This window comes from Herpailurus yagouaroundi, unplaced genomic scaffold, assembly GCF_014898765.1.
Source record: "Herpailurus yagouaroundi ecotype Mexico unplaced genomic scaffold, PumYag 181, whole genome shotgun sequence".
NCBI lineage: Eukaryota > Metazoa > Chordata > Mammalia > Carnivora > Felidae > Herpailurus > Herpailurus yagouaroundi.
In genome coordinates this window covers 29972742-29993827 of record NW_024412412.1, presented here as the reverse complement: position 1 = coordinate 29993827, position 21086 = coordinate 29972742, and the positions used below count along the sequence as shown (strand labels likewise).

Sequence of the window (21086 nt, the reverse complement as noted above, 5' to 3'; positions counted from 1 at the left end):
AACCTGCCGAAGGTCCCTGCCAGTAAGTCAGGTTCTGAAATGCTATCAGTGATGCCAATAAGAAGACTAAGCAAATCTTGTTTTCTTCCTACAAGGAACAAATATTTCTGCTTATCTTCTCAGCCACAGTATTACCAAGTGCTATTGAATTAATTCTTCAGAGTGCTGGGGGATGCTTTAAGTGACTTTAAGTGACTTAATGAATCTGGATCAATTAACAATTGGGAATGGACGAGACAGAAAAAAAAGACCTTATACGTCTCCCTCTCTTCTCCTTTTTTAAGCATCTTCTTCAATCGCTCATAAGCAAGTATTTATGTGGGATGCTTGCTCTATTCAAGACAATGTATATCTAAAGGATCAGCTCTTCCTTGGGAAATCGAAGGTGAAACTGTCATTCACATCCGTGTGCTAATGATCAAAAGCAAGATTTATCTCTAGAAAGCCTCGACTGCCATTTCATCCTATTATATAACCAGCGGGCACCTGGGTTCAAACATTTAGACAAACTTTTGCTTTTTGGAACCTCTTGGGAGCATAAATTAAGCATATTTATCAAGGAGGTCCTGAAAACCAGAACTGGTAAGCTGGAAGTCTGAGAACTTATTTGGAGCAGACCTGGTTCCTGGCACTGACTAGATTTTTATCTGCTTCGCTGACCTCTAGGAATCCCTCTCAACTGATCTGAGTTCCAGTATCTCAGGGCTGAATCAGGGTGAACGTACGCACACACCGCGACCCTACAGGGCTTCCCCTCGGCCAAACCCAGCCGCGCACCCGCTCCAGCTCCCGGGGCCTCTCTCCCGACCACCCAGCTCTGCCCAACCAGGCGCGCCAAGTGGAGACCCGTTCCCGCTTTTCTCGCTAGAGGGCAGACGGGGCCCGTGCAAAGCCCTCCTAGCGCCGGACGTGCGCGCACCCAGCCTCGGTTCCCGCACTTCGGTCCGGCTCCCGGGCTGTGTTCAGCTGCGGGGCGCTAGGAAAAGGCCGTGCCAGGGAGTGCTGAGCGACCCGGACCCCCGGAGGGCGCGGGCCGCGGCTGCCGCCCCCAACCGTACGCGCGGGGTGCGGACGACCGGGTGGGGCTGGGCGCCCAGGTGAGGGGCGGCCCCACCGAAGGCGAGAACCGCCCGGTTCCGCGGACGCGCGGGAGCAGCGCCAGGCGCCAGGAGCGCAGGGCGCGGGCAGGCGAGGGAGAGGCGACGCCAGCGGAGGAGGAGGAGGAGGAAGAGGATCGCGGAGCCGGGCCGTGCTGCGCACTCACCTGGGCTCGGGCCGCCCGCTGGGAGCGCGGGCTTCTTGCCGGAGCCTCGGTCCTTCTTGCCCTTCCCCTTGCCTCTGCCTTCTTTGCGCTCGGACATCTCGCCCGAGAAATGCACGCTCTACGCGGACGGCTCCCGGCGAAGGCGACGCGCCCCAAGTTTGGTCCGAGGGCTTGGATCGGGTTCGGGAAAAGTTTGTCCCTCGAGGAGGGAGAGCGCGTGGCCCGGCTGAGGCACTCGCGGTGCGCGGGGGCGTCTCCTGTCGCCCGCGGGGAGCGGCGCGGACGCGGCGTGCGGTCCGGGCCACCTGGGGCTGGCGGTCGCTCTCGCTCTCGGAGCTGTTCGTGTCGCTCAGGGAAGTCCTCGGTTCCCGCCGCGCTGGGTCCAGCCGCTGTCGGCTCCGGTGGTGGCGTCCGTCCGGCGCGCTCGCAGCCCGATGAGGGAGAGGCGTTCACCGTCCTGCCCCGCGCTCGCTTCGCCCAGGCAGCCGCCGCCGCTCTGCTCCTGACCTCCGCGCGAGCACGGAGTTCCGACAAGTTTTGGGGAAACTCCTCGCCGGCTCTTTTTCAATTGCCCTACAGCCACCCACCTCCCGCTCGCAGGTTGGAGGCTGGCGCCTCCTTCTCCCCCTCCCCTTGCCTCGCCCCCTCCCTCTTCCCCACCACACCCCCACCCGGAGGCGCGGACACGCCACCGGGAGGAGCCTGGGCTCGGCGCTCCCGGGCGCAGCCCCTTTCCCTCCCCGAGACAGGCCGGGCGGGGGGCGGCGGCGCGCAGTGCGGCTGCCTGGAACCCCCGACAGGGGTCGCTGGAAGCCGCGCGGAGACGTCGCCCGCGCCGGCGCCGCCGCGCTCGCGGGAACCAAACCCAGTGGCCCCGGGAGCTTCAAAGACAGAGGAAAGGACCCAGAGGCTCCTCGCTCTCCTCCGCTGCCAAGCAGCCCCGAAGGGAAGGTCCGTGCCCAACAATGCGGAGAGACGTTGGAGAAAAAAGTTTGGAACTCTGACACCTGCCCCCCAAAAGAAGGCTCTGTGCAGCCATCCGGAAGGAGCGAAACTTTGGTTGTTTTCGCATGAGAGTGTGGAGTTCATTCTTTTCTTACTTCAGTGAGAGCCCCACGCGCGCGTAGGGCAAAGACAAACTGTGTGCAAGGGAATCTGAGTGTGAGGCTGTTCCGGGTGCACAGAAGGGCTCCGAGAACCTTAAAGATGGTCGATGGCGCTGTCTTCCTGGATCTGCCCCTTGAATGCGTGTGTACCCCGCCTTCACGTGGGTAACCACGTGCCTGTCATAAGTCTCGTCTTTAGCTTTTCACAAAATAAATAATAATCATCTAGCCTCTAAAAAGAGGGTGTCTTAAACTGTATCTCTCACTCCAACTTAATTTTCAAAGGAACTGATCAAACCCTGGTTAAAAGACGACCAACAACCAAGTTACTATAGTAGCTGAGGGTCACTCAGTTCTGCTGAGAGGGACAGCAAGTAGGGAGAGGTAGAGTTGGGAAGACAGTCCTAGAGATCTTTAATACATTAACGCTAGCTTTCTCAGATTCAAACTTTCCTCAGAACTGCGGATGAACTCCTTCTTCCCTTGCCCTCCCTCTGGTGGAGAATTCTAAAGAGCAGTGAAATCCAGAAAACATGGGCACCCTGCGGCAAAGGACACAAGTTAAAGGCCAGGGTAATCCACACCGTGGAATGATCCAGAACCATGTAGAGGTCACATCCTCATAGTTCTATGACAGCCGTGGCTAACTTAGAAAGTTAATTTACAGGGATAGACTCCTGTTGTGGTCAGGAAGAGGTGAGTATGAACAGCAATGTGTGAAATGGACTTCCTCCTCTTTACAGGTGATTTGCTCCTGATTTTCCATTCTCCCGGGCACGTGCTAACTGAACCATTACCTGCAGACAGCCTTTAGGTATATATTGTAATTGCCAATTAAATAAAGGTGAAATATGGGAAGGGGAGGGCAAAATCATTCATTTTAAATAGTCCTAAAAGAAGAATGATTTTATTCTCGTTTAATTTGCAGGGTAATAAGAACTGTTAAGAGATACCTTAGCAGTAATGCCATCATTATTTACTTTGAAAAAGTTTGATGTCCAAATATCTTCTGATTACCCTTCAACAAACACCAAATGTAAGTGTACGAGGCCATAAAAACAGCAAAATCAGGGGAAAGATTATGAATACACCCGAATAGCACTGTAATATTCCACAGAGTCTAATGTAAAATGAAATCTGAATGTTGCCTGAAATAGCTCTGTTTTCCCAGGAGGGGCCACTGCTCAACAAGCAGGAAGCAGCAAAATTCAGAAAAGGGGAGCCCTTTCCTTTTTTTTTTTTTTTTTTTTTGCCGAAAAGACATTTATTACCGAGCTATAAATTAGAGGTGGTGGGCAGGGTGCAGGAGGACGGGCTGAGTGGTCACGTTTTGGGCATCTGCTCCTCTCTGTCCTCCTGGGCCTGGATTCTGAGCTCCTCCTGCAGGCGCTCCCTGGCTCGGACCACCTTGGACTGCAGGTAGAAGCAGCCACCCACGGATTTGTCGTTCGCCTCGAATACGTGTTCGTAGTTCTTCTGGATCTCCTCGGTGCTCAGCTTGGAGACATTGAGAATCTGCTGTGCCTCCTGGAGGCTGAGGCCGGACAGGTTGGAGGCAGCTGCAGACTGGTGTCCAGCACGTCCCCGAGCGTCAGCTGCTGCCCGGCTGCAAACTCCTGCCGCAGGGCTCGGGCAAAGGCCCTGCCCACCACCTGCACCCCCATCACAATGATCTGGGCCAGGTATTTAGCCATGGTGGCCGCTCTGCCTCGGGGTCGTGGACTGCTGCGTCCTGGCCCCGCGGCCCTCGGCTCAAGGGCGGCCGACGGGTCAGAGGTCAAGGGCGAGGGCGCCTGCGTGACTCCGCACTAGGCATGCGTACTTTATCTCCAGGATATGAGACCCTTTACAGGCTTGGTATACAATAGATAAATGTCATCAAATATATCGTTGTTTTAGAATTGAGGAATATCAAGCAAACATGTATGTTGGGATGAAAAGTTTCAGGTCTTTCCAAACAAAACGGGAAGGCATTAGTGAAACCCATACCTATAGAAATACTAGAATTCATTTTGGAATGGATTTCGTTTGGATCTAGATGTTTTACTTCTCAAAACAGCTTATTAATTCCCCATTATGGTAATTTTTCCGTGAGGATAACGGAAGAACCTACAATTTTGTGATAATTTTCCATTTAAACAAATCTATAGTACTAGTTGACAGTTTTCCCAAACTAAGCATGAAGGACCACGGAAAAGATCATTGACATTGCTGATATTGTTGTCTTTTTTTGTTTGTTTGTTTGCTTCATTGTCTTTTTTTTTGTTTGTTTATTTTTGAGAGAGAGAGACAGAGCGCAGCGGGGGAGGCACAGAGAGAGAGAGGGAGACACAGAATCCTAAGCAGGCTCCAGGTTCTGAGCTGTCAGCACAGAGCCCCAGGCGGGGCTTGAACCCACGAACCATGAGATCGTGACCTGAGCCAAAGTCGGACACTTAACCGACTGAGCCACCCAGGCACCAGGACATTGCCCTGTCTTTATAATAGTGGCCACCAAGTAATAGCATGATTCCTGTGGAAAGACTCAGGCCTGGGGAATGAGTGAATGTGAAGGCAGGAAGTTGGGTATAAGTGAGCATTCGATCATTGTTCTTTTTTGGTTTGATGTGCTAGAGAGACAGAGAGAGAGAGAAAAAAAAAGGACAAAATTTGCAATGGTAAACATTGAAAGAACATCTAAGAAAGATGATGAAGAGGCAATTGGATGACAGGGCTTCCTGGGCCTATGTTTGGATTCTGGAGTCATATTTTAGTTGTCAATGCAGCTGAAGTGTCAGAAGATTTATGACAAAGTCCAAATTTTTTTTTCTACCAATACATCATTTAAATATGTCTTTATCTTTTATATTATTTAATGTTAATTTTTCGAGGGTTATTTTATTCCATTATTTATGATTAGGTAAAAGAATAACCAAATAAAAGTCCATTTCTTTAATAATGAAAACACTTACGAGATTTTTCAAGGGTTTGAGATTGTCCTTAAATTATTCATCTCTATGGTCAGAAAGCGGCCAATGATTTTGAGGTTTCCATCCCCCTCCTTTTTTTTTTAAACCTTGGAAATGATCAGAAGAAGGGATGGAGAAGGGAAGAAGAGTATTTTTGCTTCCTTGAAAACCAAAATATAAACCTGAATTATATAATTTAGAAATGGTGACATATCTTCATGGTACGTATAATTTTCCTAAGTTGTTATATATTGTTTAGCTTTTAGAGTACGTATCATAGAGGGTATATCAGCTCTCAAGTAACATATGTCAATCTGTCAACATTTGTCAACTCCTGAAAAATAGAGTGGCGATTTATAAATAAGCAACTTGAGAAATAAAGACAAAATGGAGATCTTATATTAAATGACAGCTTAAAATCAGTGCAATCCAGTACCAGAACATTTTTCTTTGGCAAGGCTTTCCTTTTAAAGTACTCTTAGAATCTACAAAGCTGGCCAAGTATGCCCTTTATCGCAGCAATTCCCATTTGGAAAATACCCCAAGAAAATTTTTTAAAGAAAAAATATGAATAAAATGAAAGAACATTAACATATGAAGATAGATTGCATTTTTTGAAAAATATTACGGATACTGACAGTAATGGGAATTTAATTTAGAATTCTGCAAATACTTTGAACTTTTTAAAAGTAACTTAAGATAATTACTTTTTTTTTTTTAATTTTTTTTTTTTCAACGTTTATTTACTTTTGGGACAGAGAGAGACAGAGCATGAACGGGGGAGGGGCAGAGAGAGAGGGAGACACAGAATCGGAAACAGGCTCCAGGCTCCAAGCCATCAGCCCAGAGCCTGACACGGGGCTGGAACCCACGGACAGCAAGATCGTGACCTGGCTGAAGTCGGACGCTTAACCGACTGCGCCACCCAGGCGCCCCAAGATAATTACTTTTTTAAAACACTTTGCAACAAAGTTGGCATTAATGAAGATGCATGAATGCAAAAGAAAATCTCAGTCATCAGAGCCAACTTCAAAACAACCACTAAATGTGCATTACTTATTCATTCACTCATCAAGCATTTACTGAACTAAATGCTAGATAGTAGAGAAAAAAAAATGCCCCTACTCTCATGAAGTTAAAATACTGTGAGAAAGGCATAAAAGCAAATTATCATAATACAAATGAAAAAGCAGGCCAGATAAGTTTTCCAGGGCCTGAAGCTCATAAAATTTGAGGGTTATTTTTAGAGGAAAAAACCCCACAAAATTAAAAATATAAATTTAAGTACAAGAACAGTAAAGGACCCTTGGACGTGAGAAATCTTAAAGAGTAAGTGATTGCAAACATACTCCACCTTCTGCACAATTATAGTAACACTAAATGACAATTACATACTATTTTAGAGATTAGATAATACAATCCCTATAAACAGGAGACATTAGCAAGCGATCAAAAGGAATACACACAAAACTGAAACAAGCAAAGACTATCGTGTGAGGAAAATGAGATGAAAGGAGCCTTAAGGACTCACAGATGAGCGATTGTCCTGTATGTTTGGTTGGACTCTTAGAATCAACATGCAAGTTGAGTCTGTTAAACAAAGGACTTCTGACCCACAAAATGCCCTGGGGAGACTGGAAAGGTGTTCTCCATTACATTTGGCAAATACTTGACAGAATTGCTCATGAATCATATTCTGTCTGCTGTGAAGAGAAGCAGTTTGATAACAAAACCGTGAGTTTAGAATCTCCTCCAGAAAAAACAAACATAAAAACTAAAAAGATAAGTTTCAAGCAACATTAAATAGAACCTATGTTTACATTGTTCTGCTTATTATGTGATCTTTTAAAATTACTATACATGGATGATTACTGGTGTTATTATTTATCATTATTATTAGGATAATATTATGCCCATGATTACCATAATACATCATATATTAAAATGGATCATATAGCTGAATGCTAGTGCGTAAATTTCTTTTTATGGACTGTATTTGGTAAATAGGGCCAGTGTCATAAATCTCTTCTGTAATAAGGTGGAACTAGAAGGCTTCATGGTTTTTGAAACATTTTAATCTCTTTTAAGAACAAAGTCTCATGCAACATTTTGGTTTCTCTTCCTGACCTCCACAGTAATTATTTATGTATATCTTCCACAATCCCCTTGAAACAAGTGCTTAATTCAGGTGTGCATGTGATACAAGTACCTAAAATTTATATGTACCTATATGTACTCATACACATATACACGCATCCATGTGTATACATCTGCATGTGTGAGTACACATATGTATGTGGGTATGTAGTTTTATTTCTCTTTCCACTAGTGAGAAACATTGTATTTGAATGTGAGCATATAAAAGAGATCATGTAACCTTTTGTACACTTTTTTCATATTGCTATCCATTAGATTCCCAGCACCATGTTTTGTATCTGGTAAGCACTGAATACTTTTGCATAGAATGGATTTACATAGAATAGAATGAATATAAAAAGCCTGGTCCTGATATTACCATTTTCTATCAATCAATTACTAATCACCTACTCTGACAATCATCTTTGACGCCCTTTCTGCGTCCAACCCACTCCCATGTGCTGTCTTTTTGACTTCCGTCTCTTTTTATCCCTTTTCAGTAAGTACCACCCCAATCCATGCCTTCATCCTTTCTTTGCTTTGACCATAGTAAAGCTTTTCTACCTGGACTCTTGCTCCCTCTATTTATTTTGTCAAATACAGTAGTCAGAGAAGTCTTCTGGAAATGCAAATCTAGCCCATAGATTCATAGAATCGTATCTAATGTCCTTGAAGGGCTAGGTCATGCCTGACTCCAGCCTCTCTCACTATGCTTCATCCCTCCCTCCCTCTGCTTCAGTCACGGAGACCTCTTTGCAACATGTCTCTAAAGCTTGCCATTGTTTCTGGCCTCAGTGCCTTTGCACTTGCTGTTTCCTATGCCTGAATTTTTCCACAACCAACCCACTTTGCCTAATCCCACTTTTCTCTCAGCCTTGGAAAAGCTTGCTTGGAAAAGCTTTCACTTGCTTGGAAAAGCTGTCCACTGCCTTTGAAAACTGTTTTAATCTCCTAAGACACTTTTGTATCTCCTTCATAACATTTCTTTTTGTCTATTATTATATCATTGTTTTTGTGACTTTTTTAAACAATGATCTGTTCTCCCTGTATATTAATCTCTTTGAAGGCAAAGACTGACAATTTCATGTTCTCTTTTATATCTCTAGCTCTGTGTCTGTCTCATCATAGCCAATTTACATGCATTTTGTTAATTGATGAATAAGTATAAACAGAATTACTTTCACATGTAGATAAGGCTATACATACATATATATATGTGTGTGTACTTTATTTGATCAAATTTTTAAATGATATGATGATGATGATGATACTAGACATAACACTGTGGGATAATTTCTATTGAAATAAGCCTTTCCAAGAACAAACACATAAAATACAAATCTTGACTAATCAATAAAAATCTCAATACTTTAGGAGATGAGGTGATAACTTTTGTAAAATGGTAAAACCCCAAGAAGGATGGCTTCTTTTCCCAAATTGCCTCTGTAAGTTTCACCTGTAGATTACATTTATTGGATCCATTTCCCCGCTTGGATTCTTGTGAGGTGTCAGACCCATAAAAGAGCTAGATCTTAGCAAGGATGTTCTAACAAAACGATAATGGATGAAAACCTGCACACACAGCATTATTAACAGGGTTAAAAAACCCCTTTCTAGCTGGGCCTAATATAAGATTGCTCTCCCCATAAGATTATATTTCACTTTGTAGACCCATGGTAAGACCCGATTTGGTCCTTGCAGCAAGTTGCTGTCCGTACCTACCTTACACTTAGCTTTGAGTCTGGTTTTAATCCTCTAACATTTTGCTCTCTTCCCAGCATCTATAACCATGCAACAAATGCAAAGGGATTTCTCCATGCATACTTGGGATTCAGTTTGTGTGCACATCTCATCTACAGCCAAGAGAGACTCAGATGCATCGCGTCTTTTAGGAGCTGCCCCGTAAGATCCGCTCCAAGGTTAACATAATTTCCTTTCAAGAGACACTTTACTCGTTGTTGTGAAAAGATTCACCTCTGTGAAATTTACAACGATGTTAAAAGATAAATTTAATGTCATGAGTGATGAATTAGTACTTCAAATATTTGAGCAGTAAGAGTAATTTAACAGATCAACTCCTTCCTTCAGTGTGTCCCATAAGAGACACCTGGGGGAAAGCATTTCCAAAACAGATTATAGTATATTGGAGATTACTTCATAATGTCATCATGATACTGGGGGATGTATGAAATGAAACAATGACCCACAAATTCTGTACCTGGCTCAGGAATATAATAACATCATAATTATTCTTTCTCCTTCTTTCCCACATAATTTCTTCTAACCTCCTTATTAATCTTTATGAATTCCCTCCCTACCTCCCCCCAGACTTCTTTTTTTTTTTTTTTTCCATTTTCTCCTCATGTTAGAGCCTGATGCTTCATATATCTGATGTGACTAGGGATTTCTAGTTTTCAGTTAAGAGCCAAGAGTGAAGTTCTCAGTGGAATGTTTTAGTCCGCCCCACCCCTGGACCCAGGCCTAGAATTCAAGTTACTTTGCAACAGACCCACTTTCAACACACTATATGTTTGGGAACTTTGGTGTATGTTTGTGTTAAAAATATATATATGTATATATATCTTTCAATTCTCGTTCATTTGGGAAAAGAATTTCACAAGTATTAACAACTCAAGAAGGCAACTCATCTTTAAAGATGATTTAGCAAAACAATTAGCTAATGTGACAGAAACCAAATGACCATCCAAAAAATAACTGGTGACCAACCATGCAGAAGATTACATTCTTATGGAAAATGTTGTCTTTTCTGCTTAATCATAAAGATTGGGTATGTTCCAACTCTTTCCCATAGATGCAAGATAGAAACCACCTAATTCAAACGACGCAGAGAACTCTGATCTTGCCCACAGTCTTATCCAGTATGCAGGATTCTTTTGGGGCCCAGAGAAATTCTGGGGGTATCCTGAACCCTAGATATCCAAGTGAAAATCTAAGAATATGCTTGGTTTAGCATTTTTGAGTCGTCTTTTTTTTTTTTTTTTTTTTTTTTTTGGTCCCAGAGTTGACAGAAATCTCTGAGATCCCATAAAGCAGATATATTGTGGCACAAAAAATTTTGTCAGTCCAGTTGAGACTCATGTCTTTGAGACTGACCCAAACCAGTGCTGGTTTTGTAGGTAGGAAGAGAAAGATGACATTTATCTTGCTTTGGAATTGCACAATCTTTTTTTTTTTTTTTTTTTCTGTTGCTATTTCTAAAAGATGGTCTCATAGAACGAGGTAGAGATCCACTCTCCCTATTATTTTGATGATAATAAGTAGACCCCTGAGCACCAGCAATACAGTAGGATTTATGTCCGTGGGTGTTTACTGTGGATACTAAAACCTCAGTTCCCTCTCACAAGCACAATGGGAAGAACTTAGGACATGCTTTCTCAACTCACTTTTTTTTTAATTTACTTTCCTCCCTCTTACCTAGGAAACTTTAATTAAAGTGTTCTCAATTCTTTCCCTCCCTTGTCCTAGTGCTGTACCCGCCCTGCCCATCTCCAATGCCAGGCCACCGCAACTGCCCGGTTTTCTTTTTCCATGAACATTACCTTTCCCTATTCCAACAAAGAAACTAAAACAGAAGGCTTTCTTTTGACGTGGCCTTTCCTTTTAGTACCAAACGTCCTCAGTTCCTTTTCATTTACCAGCTAAAGGAATCCATCTCCTTCCCCAACTCACCACCAATTTAATGAAACTGCTCAAAAATTCACTAAGCCTTCCTAATTGGCCTATGAAGTGTTCTCTTTTTAGCCCTCATGCCTAGGGAATCCTGATGCACACGTCATCCTGAAAGCTTTTCATGCGACTCAGAATAATATCTCAGTGGCAGAACTTTCTGTCTTTTCTGAAATCTTTTTTTCTACCTGTCTCTTAAATGCTGGCTCATGGCCCAATATCGAAAACCATTTTCTTCTTAAATACATGCTAATCCTATAAAAACATCATTCACTGCCGGCTATCTCAAATGTTGATAATTCACAAAGTGTGTATATATGTATATGTATATGTATATGTATTCCAACTACCTCAAACTGAACAGTTTATTAATCTCTCTCTCCCCCCAACGCTCTCCCCCCATCTCTCCCCCCAACTTAAAAACAAAACAAAAACAAAAACAGCTGAAGCTTATGAACAGATACTAGGCATCGCCCTTCATTTTTCTCCTCCGGTCTTCTTTACCTCCCCTGATTCCACCCAACCCCAGTGCATTCAACACTCATCACTGCCACCTTGGCTTCTCCCTGAATCTAGGTCCACTGTCACTCTGTCACTCGACTTTTCTGAGTCTTCCTCTTCTTTTTTCTATTTTTTAATTTTAGGGTTTTTTTTTTTTTTAATTTTTAAGGTTTATTTAAAAGAGAGAGCACAAGCAGGGGAGGAGCGGAGAGAGAGGGAGACACAGAATCCAAAGCAGGCTCCAGGCTCCGTGCGGAGCTCAAACTCACAAACCTCAAGATCATGACCTGAGCCGAAGTTGGATGTTCAACCAACGGAGCCACCCGGGCGCCCCTTAAGTCTTCCTCTTCTGTTTCTGTGCTCACACGCAGTCACCCTCCCTCCTGCTAACAGACTTAATCCTCTAAAATATAGCTATTACCTTGTCATTCCTTTTGTAATATCTTTATTGGATTCTTGCTGCTGTGAAGTGGAAACTTCTCTTTAGAGGGCAGCCAGGTCCTTCCCAGTCGAGGTACTGCATAAATTTTCAACCTCTCTCCTATCTTCTCCCATGCCTCTGGTCACAGTGAGCTTTACCTTTTCTTATTTCTATGGCTTTAACTCTGTTTCTCGTCCTTCTCAGCCTAGTAAACTTCTACTCTTCTTTCCAGATCCCAGTTAAAACTCACCTCTTCTGTCTATTTTTCCCTGATCCTCCAAATAGAACCAATGGCTGTATCTTCCTTATGCATAAATATCTTCCGTTTAGCACCTACATTATTATAATGATTTGTTTTCAGATGTCTCTGATCTGCAGGAATGATGCCTCAGGAATGATCTCTATGTCTCTTTAAAGTACACATTCAACATTTGTATATGTATATTAAAATGAGTAGACTATACATGTACTCAAAGACTTCACGATTGACATTGAACTCAACTTCAAAGTGAGCAGCAGTGGAAGGGTTTTTTAAATTTTGCAAATTTAACTTTTGACTCAAATGCAAACTGGGCTTTTACAAGGTAACCACAAATTTTCCAAGCTCTCTATTAGTTATATCTTAATTGATCTGTTCAACCAAAGTTACAGCTGGCAGGATTCAAGAACAAGCCTATTTGGTTTCTATCACTATATTCAAAAATTTTTTTTTACATTTATTTTTATTTATTTGAAGAGAGAGAGAGAGAAAGCAGGGGAGGGACAGAGAGACAGGGAGACAGAATCTTAAGCAGACTCCGCACTGTCAGCACAGAGCCCAGGCGGGGCTTGAACCCACAAACTGTGAGATCATGACCTGAGCCGAAATCAAGAGTCAGACGCTTAACCAACTGAGACACCCAGCTGCCTCTATCACTACATTTTTATAGACTTAAATCTACTTTAGTCCCTTGCCTACCTCCTCAATGTCTTATGTCCCATATTAAAAAAAAAAAAAAAACCCAAAAACTGATGTGATAATATCACCACTGGTTACTCATTAACCATCATAATGAGGTATTATAAAGATCAAGTAATCCCTTATTTGTAAATTCCTCTGCTAAAGGAAAACGAATTTATTTATGTATAGTGTTCTTTGAGATTTCTGGAAAATTTAATTATAACTCTGGAAGGGAGAAATACAAAGTCCCTTTGTACAGTTGGTATGTTTTGATTGCCTGATCTCCCTCTCAGAAGGTGCTTGTCACTCAGCAGCCACATCTACTATCCCCCAATCTCTGCCCATATGTCCTGAGAGCCTCTGAGGGTCACAGTCTCTGCTGTGGGCCTGGACAGAAGCCTGAGGAAGAGAAACCTGTCTTCGAGAAAGCACCAGTGACTCAGACAGACCTCTGAATGCCGATCCTGCTTCACAGCCATCTGCTTCTCAGTAAAATGTGGGTTATGATACCTATTGTAACAGGTCATAAGGATTAAATGAGCTCATGGGAGTCAAGTGTCTAGCCTCGAGTTGGCACTGTACTTGTCACTGTCCCCTGACTCCCAGCTGCTGCTCCTACCAACCCAGCCTCCATTTCCCCAAGCATCTCTGGATCCAAAACAACTTTACTAAAAGGAGCTTTTTTTTTTTTTTTTTCAACGTTTATTTATTTTTGGAACAGAGAGAGACAGAGCATGAACGGGGGAGGGGCAGAGAGAGAGGGAGACACAGAATCGGAAACAGGCTCCAGGCTCCGAGCCATCAGCCCAGAGCCTGACGCGGGGCTCGAACTCACGGACCGCAAGATCGTGACCTGGCTGAAGTCGGACGCTTAACCGACTGCGCCACCCAGGCGCCCCACTAAAAGGAGCTTTATGCCAAAAGAATGAGTAATTTATTTTACTCTTCGGCAGTTACTGAATAGACAGTTCTGAATTATCCCAGGGCCATTGGCACTTAAGGCTACAAAGAATAAATAAAACCGATAAGAATCACATATAGTTTTATGGATTTGAAGTTTTCACCACACTGTTCTCAACTTATCTCCTGTCATCATCCCTTTTTTGGATTTTCTACAGGAAAGGTAATTCTGAAGTGGCCCAATGGGAGGCAGCAGAGGGGAAAGGAGGCAGAAATGAAAACTAGTTCTTAAATGAGTAGAATATTACCAATTTTGGCAAACAGAATTCTAATACTAATTACAAGATTCCTGGGCACTGGTGTATACATCCTGTGCGATGCCCTTCCCTTGAGTATGGGTGGGACCTACTGATATTATGGAATGCCATTTCCATGATTGGGTTACCAACCAGTTGATTTTGAGTGCTAATCAAGAGGGAGATTATCCTGGGTGGGTCCGATCTAATCAGGGGAGTCCCTTAAAGAAGGGCTGGGCCTTTTGTGAAGAGAAAGATCACCCTGCAGGCTTTGGAGTAGTGTCTGCCATGCACCGAGAGGATCACTTGCCCAAGAATGGAGGGTGGCTCGTAGGAGCTTAGAGCCATCCTTAGCTGATGGCCAGCAGAACAGGGACATCAGTACCACCACAACAAGCACCTGAATCCTGCCGACAACCTGACTGAGGCTGGAGGAAGACCTAAGCTCCATGTTGGAACACAGCCCAGTCAATACCGTGACTTCAGCATTGTAAGACTCCAAGCAGAGGACCCAGTTGTGCCAACAAAACTGGGAGCTAATAAACGAGTGTTGTTTTCCGACGCTAAGATTGGGGTTACTTGTTACAGAGCAATAAAAAGCTCCTGCAGTTATAAAGACATTTTAATGTACATAGTGTCTCAGACAGCAAGGTATGGGTCAGGGAGGACAGGTAGGAAGACAGTTTGGTGTCTGCAGTGACTCTCCCAGCTCTGTCACTTCCCAGCTCTGTGGATCTAGGGAGTCACTTCACTCCCCCAGTCTTGATTCACTTCCTTCATCTGTAAACTGAGAAGGTGAATGATTGACAAGACGCCTGCAAGGTGCTTTCCAGGCTCTGAATGTCCTCTTACATTGTATTTTACCTCCTTTGGTTATACAACTTAGATTTTGAAAGGATAAAACAAAGCACGCAGGGAAGTAATTTGGAAATGTTCACAGAGAGCAGAGAATGAAACCGACTCAGCAATCCTAGGTCTTTATAGACTTTCATGTTTCCAACCCTTCCTCTGAGCTTCAGCCAGACTCACAGACATCAAATGGACTCCAAGGAGGTTTATAAGCCTCATCCACAGGTCCAAGGGGAACCTAAAGAGTTGTGGCTTTTTTCTATTTTTAGAGGGTGAAGCTTTGTTTTTACTTCTCACAGGGATATTTTTGGTAAATGTTTCTGCCAAAATAATCAGTAAGATAAAGCACCTGCCATAGGGATGAATGCTATATAAACTTCGATGTGCATTCATGGCAGACATAAAGAACTTTTCTATAAATAACAACAATTTAACTCAAAAATATATCACAGCCTAAGGATTCATCAGGGAAATGTGTACTTGTTCCTAAGGAAGGTCCATGGTCCTGAAGCAGCAAATTTTTTGGCATGGGTAAGAAATGTGTTGAACTCTGCTGTTTTTGCTCTAGTCCATAAGTTTTTATCTTTTGATATGTACAAATAACCCAAGTGGAAATTTCTTTTCAGAGACAGGAAAGCAGAGTAAAATGTTTCAAGTTCCCAAAATCATCTGGAATGAAATGATAGCTTTGCTGCTTAGAAGAAATTCCTCTTAGCAAGATTTACTATGTTACTATGACTAGATGAATTTATCTCCTTTTCCCAACCTCATTAAAACATACAACACTTCCCTAAAGCCATTTTGGCTCAAATGTTTTTCTGTGAAAGTTGTGGTATGCATTAACTAATTCCAAGAAACCAAAATTATCTAAACCTTTTCAAATCCTAGAACAATCTGAGCATGCTCAATAATATAACATGCTTTAAATCAGCCCATAGATGACCTGTATAGGCAAAGTAAATGGGTAATAAAAGAATGGGCGAGACAGTTTTGACAAATTGCGCATGACTCTGAAAGAAATGTTGGAATTGAGATCCAAACTATTTGGATTGGACTGTACGTTGGTGAAATTGTCTATACATTCAGACATCCACATTTCCAAAGGCAGAGCCTCAGATCAATAAAAGCCACTCATGGGCTATCCCTAAATGTTTTAACGTCGCCGTTCTGTGATGATGGGACCAATACTAATTAGACACATATGTCTTCAATCACACTTCCCATGTTTTGAAAATATCTGAACTAAGATGGAATTATGGTAAAACCAATAAAACTTAAGCTTCAGAGCTCCACACTTGCAAGAGTCCCATCCAAGGCCTGTAACTAATTTTGGATTAGTAACTTTTTTTTAAATCCTCCAAAATTTACTCCTATTTGAGGAGATATAAATATGGTTTGAGAAATATAGTAAAAATGCAGACAAGTTTACCAGTTTGAGTTTGCTCTATTATCTGGCCAAATAGATTTTTTAAACTTTTTTAAATAATTTAAATTTTTCTTGGTTTTTGTATTACCAACCCTGAATGATTCAGACCAGCCTCCCATTGTCATCACAGAGAACATCCCCACCTTACCATGCTATGAGCACATAGGTTTGCAAAGCTTCTCCAAGTTTCTGGGTAAGGGGCAAATGGCTGGTAAAGAGAATGTCCTCTTGCTGTGCTCGTGAGTATGACATCTGTTTGTTCAAAGGCACAGTCACTCAGACTGCCAAAAGTACAGTTATGTTTGCATACATTTCTTACAAAAATGGTCTGGAGTCCAAAAGTACTTAGGAGTTTTAAGATTACTCTTAGGCCTTACCTTTCTGTCTCACATTTTGCAAATCATAGAAAACAAGGACCATGCCTGATTATTTTGTTCAAATGACACTGATCAAAGATCTATCTGCTTTCCTGACGATGAATGAATGCATATTAATTTATACATAAAAAGGTGTTAATTACTTTGAGGGCAGATTCTGTGTTATTGGAATTTTATGGCTTCCATGATACTGAATATAGTACTTTTAGCCTGTTAGGTAGATTGAACACATTTGATGGATAATAAATGAGTCTATTTTACAAGGTGTTCAGTGAATTAACAGTGTTCAATTTTGATACATCCTAATAATTTCTCTTTAAAACTGCTAAATGTATTGTTTTTAAGGTAATTATTTGGGGATAGAGTTAAGATAATCATTTTGGGTTAGAGTTAAGAATATTTTATTTTATTCTTTTCTCTTCTTTTCTTTTCTTTTCTTTAATTTTTAGAGAGAGGAGAGCGTGTAGGCCAGGGAGAGGGAGAGAGGGAGAGAGAGAGAATCCTAAGCACACTCCATGCTCAGCACGGAGCCCGATCCGGGGCTGGATCCCATGACCATGAGATCATGACCTGACCTGAAATCGAGAGTCAGACACTCAACTGACTTAGTTACCCAAGTGCCCAGAGTTAAAAATTTTAATGGTAATAACACAATACTAATTCAAAAGAGATTATCTCAGTGTCTACGTGATTCTAAAAGTCTGTCCTGTAAGTGTATCAGGGGAGGAAAATAACACAGAGTTAAGTTAATTATTCAAGTTAAATTCACTAGAATCAATCCAATCAAAACATTTAGCTGTCCAATGCAGACCTAGCCTAAAATTAAGATCTAGAGGTCTCTTATAGCTACCTAAGTAATCCAAATCACTTATGCTACTTAAATTTCTAGCGTTTCATATCCTGGTTACATGCTGTTTGTAAACAGAGGAGTTTACGATTATACTTTCAAGGTCAAGCTCTTAACAGCAGTAATGGTTTTTGTTGATGGTGGTGGTGGTAATGACGTCTTCAAATGTTATTAACCTAGGAAATTGCGTATTTCCACTATTGTTTGTATATATGCATTATATATACACAAGAAAATATTTGTTATTTTTCTCAGTGTCATGGACCTAAACTATGAAAGATCAGACAAAATGCTAAATGTGAAAATGGAAGCATTCTTTTTTTTTTTTTTTTTTTTTTAGGTTTTAGAAAACCATCAGGAAGTCATGCGACCATGTAGTAAACTAAGACAGGTCATACTTATGAAATGCCAAAACATACAATTGAACATGGAAAAAAATTAGCAACACACAGAATGTTTTTTTTCTAGACTGTGGAAATTATTTGCATTTTTGCCTTTTGGGAACATTTTTTAAATGTATGCAGAAATTATTTCTTTCTTAAGGCATTTTAAAAATTAAAATATTACCATAATCATGAATAAATCATATCTAGTCATGAACTGAAATTTTTGTTGTGAAACTTTCTACATATACATCTTTATAAATAACGCTTCATGAAATTTCTATTAATACATGATCAGTGTTTTATTTTTTATTTTTTAAATTTTTTTTCAATGTTTTTTATTTATTTTTGGGACAGAGAGAGACAGAGCATGAACGGGGGAGGGGCAGAGAGAGAGGGAGACACAGAATCGGAAACAGGCTCCAGGCTCTGAGCTGTCAGCCCAGAGCCTGATGCGGGGCTCGAACTCAAGGACCGCGAGATCGTGACCTGGTTGCAGTCGGACGCTTAACCGACTGCGCCACCCAGGCGCCCCATGATCAGTGTTTTAAAGAAACAACATGACTCAGGGCGCCTGGATGGTTCAGTCGGTTGAGTGTCTGACTTTGGCTCAGGTCATGATCTCAAAGCTTGTGAGTTCAAGCCCTACGTCGGGCTCTGTGCTGACAGCTCAGAGTCTGGAGCCTGCTTCAAATTCTGTGTCTCCTTCTCTCACTGCCCCTCCCCTGCTCATGCTCTGTCTCTCTCTCTCTCTCTCAAAAATTAAAATAATAATAATAATAATAATAAAGAAACAACATGACTGAAAAGAAATTGTAATAAAAATAGCATTACCTATAATGCCAATTATACTTTAGGAAATGATATGTCTTAAAGCAAATGTTTCTGAGAGATATTCTAATATCATTAAAGAGCAGCCTGATAAACACAGCTATTTGCGCCTTGGTTAGAAACACCCTGTTTCTCCAAGTTGGTTTAATTGCATCTCAAGTGAAAACATGTTTTGTTCTCATTAAGTGCCATTTTAATTTCTGATTGGAAGTCATAGGCACTTTGAAATAACAGCACCTTAACTGCATGGACGTTTCTGAGAAGAAAAAAACAAACATTTTGAAAACATTTGGATCCCATTTGGATTTCAATCAGGCAGACAGTAAAATCTTGGGGAATTTTCTGATTCATAGGAAAAGTGATAGAAGCCAAGTGAGCTTGTGGACATATTAGAAGAATCTTGGGTGATTTTTACTACAGTAAACACAACCTCTGATTAAATCATAAACCTAACAAACATTATTTCTTGACATTTTGGTGAATTATTGGTATACAGTTGAATCAAGGCTCTGCTCGTCTTGTGTAAGTGTGATCTCAGAAAAAGAGAATGCTTATTGTTTGCCATGATAATTGATTATTGATAGAAAAACCACACATTCTGGCACGCCCAGGACCATCCGGCTTTATACCTGTGCTCCAGGTGTAATTACTAATAGCACCTTTCTTCACTCTCAAATGTACTTGTATTGGTCCATAAATTATCACTCCATTACAATATAATTTTGTTTGTTTTTGGTTATCACTTATTTATCATTGACCTGTATCCCAGACATTGTGCTGTACATGCAGAACATCATATGTTGTAATGCCATTTACCCTTTACAATAACATTAGGAGGGAGATACTATTTTTCACTTTTCATTTTATAAATGCACAAATTAAAGTTAGGAGTTTCAAAATCCTGTGCCTTAAAGAGTTACCTAAGACTTTGTCTACATGATACCCTAAGCACTACTAAAACCATTTCAAAATTTCAAATGTTTTCAGGTATTTGATCACTCAGTATCATTTTACACTGTCCCGATAACATTTGCAAATGGATTTTTTTAAATATTTATTTATTTATTTATTTATTTATTTATTTATTTATTTTGAGAGAGAGAGAGTGTGTGTGAGAGAGAGAGAGAGAGAGAGAGAGAAAGCACACGTAGGAGCAGGGGAGGGACAAGAGGGGAAGAGAGAGAAACCACACAGTCAGCCCTGAGCCCAATGTGGGGCTTGATCCCATGAACCATGAGATCAAGACCCGAGCCGAAATCCAGAGTCAGACGCTTAACCGACTGAGTCACTCAGGTGTCCCACAAATGGATTTTTTTTTTTAATTCAACTTGCATAGTTTCCCTTTCTTAGATTTTTCTTTTAATAACTTTGGCTGAAATGTTTGGCAAAGAAACAGGAAGAAACTTCACTTTTCTCGACTAAATTATCAGAGCAATCTCTCCTCTAAAACTAATTAAGCATAATGCTTAATTACTTTTTAGGGGAAAAAGAAGGAAGAAACATATAATGGGAAGAATATGATGGTTTTCTTGGATGTACTTATAAGTGTCTGGGGTTTTATTCCTCTTAAGTAGGAAAATTTTTCAGTAGACAATAGGATATGCTCAATCTACTACTTTTTCTCCTTTTTTTCTAGATTTGCTTTTCAGAAATTTCATGAGGATTCCATGGCACTAAATTTCCACTACATCACAGACAGTATCTCCCAAATACAACTTTTAAGTCCCAAATATTCAATGGCTTAATAGGTAGTTTGTTTTAGGGGATATGGAAATAATTACTCGCTAGAATAAAATGCCTAACTCTTTCTAGAACAACTCTATACAAGCATTGATTTGTGGATCTGGTTATCAAAAATCTTCATATGTGAAGCAGGGATGGATGTAAGGGGAGGTAGGAAGGAATGCAAACGTAAATCAATTCCAGTTGAAAGGCCTATAATTCATTTAAATTCAAGTACTTGATTATCAAAATCACTGTTAGTCTACAATGTAAAGATCTTAATTTATTATTGAAAATGGTGTTTAAAAATGTATGCCCTGGATTATTTCAGAAAGCTACAGTTTTCCAAAGTAAGGGTTAATCAATTATTCAGCGGATGATTCTGGCTGCCATGTTTTGATTAAAGGTGTCAACTGAGCCACCCAGTTCTCCACAATACAGATTTCGGTGAA

The 21086-nt window shown here is 41.4% G+C and overlaps 1 protein-coding gene and 1 pseudogene across 11 annotated transcripts in view; both read right to left on the bottom strand.

Annotated features, from left to right (window-relative positions):
• Positions 1–21086, bottom strand: part of NRG1 (neuregulin 1) — a 1118472-nt gene that overhangs the window by 226124 nt on the left and 871262 nt on the right. For 5 of the 11 annotated variants that reach the window (XM_040490202.1, XM_040490201.1, XM_040490203.1 and 2 more), the window contains exon 1: positions 1265–1481. The exons of the other annotated variants lie outside the window; for them this stretch is intronic. In XM_040490202.1, coding sequence (XP_040346136.1) covers positions 1265–1361 — 97 coding nt within the window. In that variant the 5' untranslated portion in view covers positions 1362–1481. Of the gene's footprint in view, positions 1–1264; positions 1482–21086 lie in introns of those variants that run through there. 11 annotated transcript variants of the gene reach the window in all.
• Positions 3601–4114, bottom strand: LOC121039804 (mitochondrial import inner membrane translocase subunit TIM16-like; annotated as a pseudogene).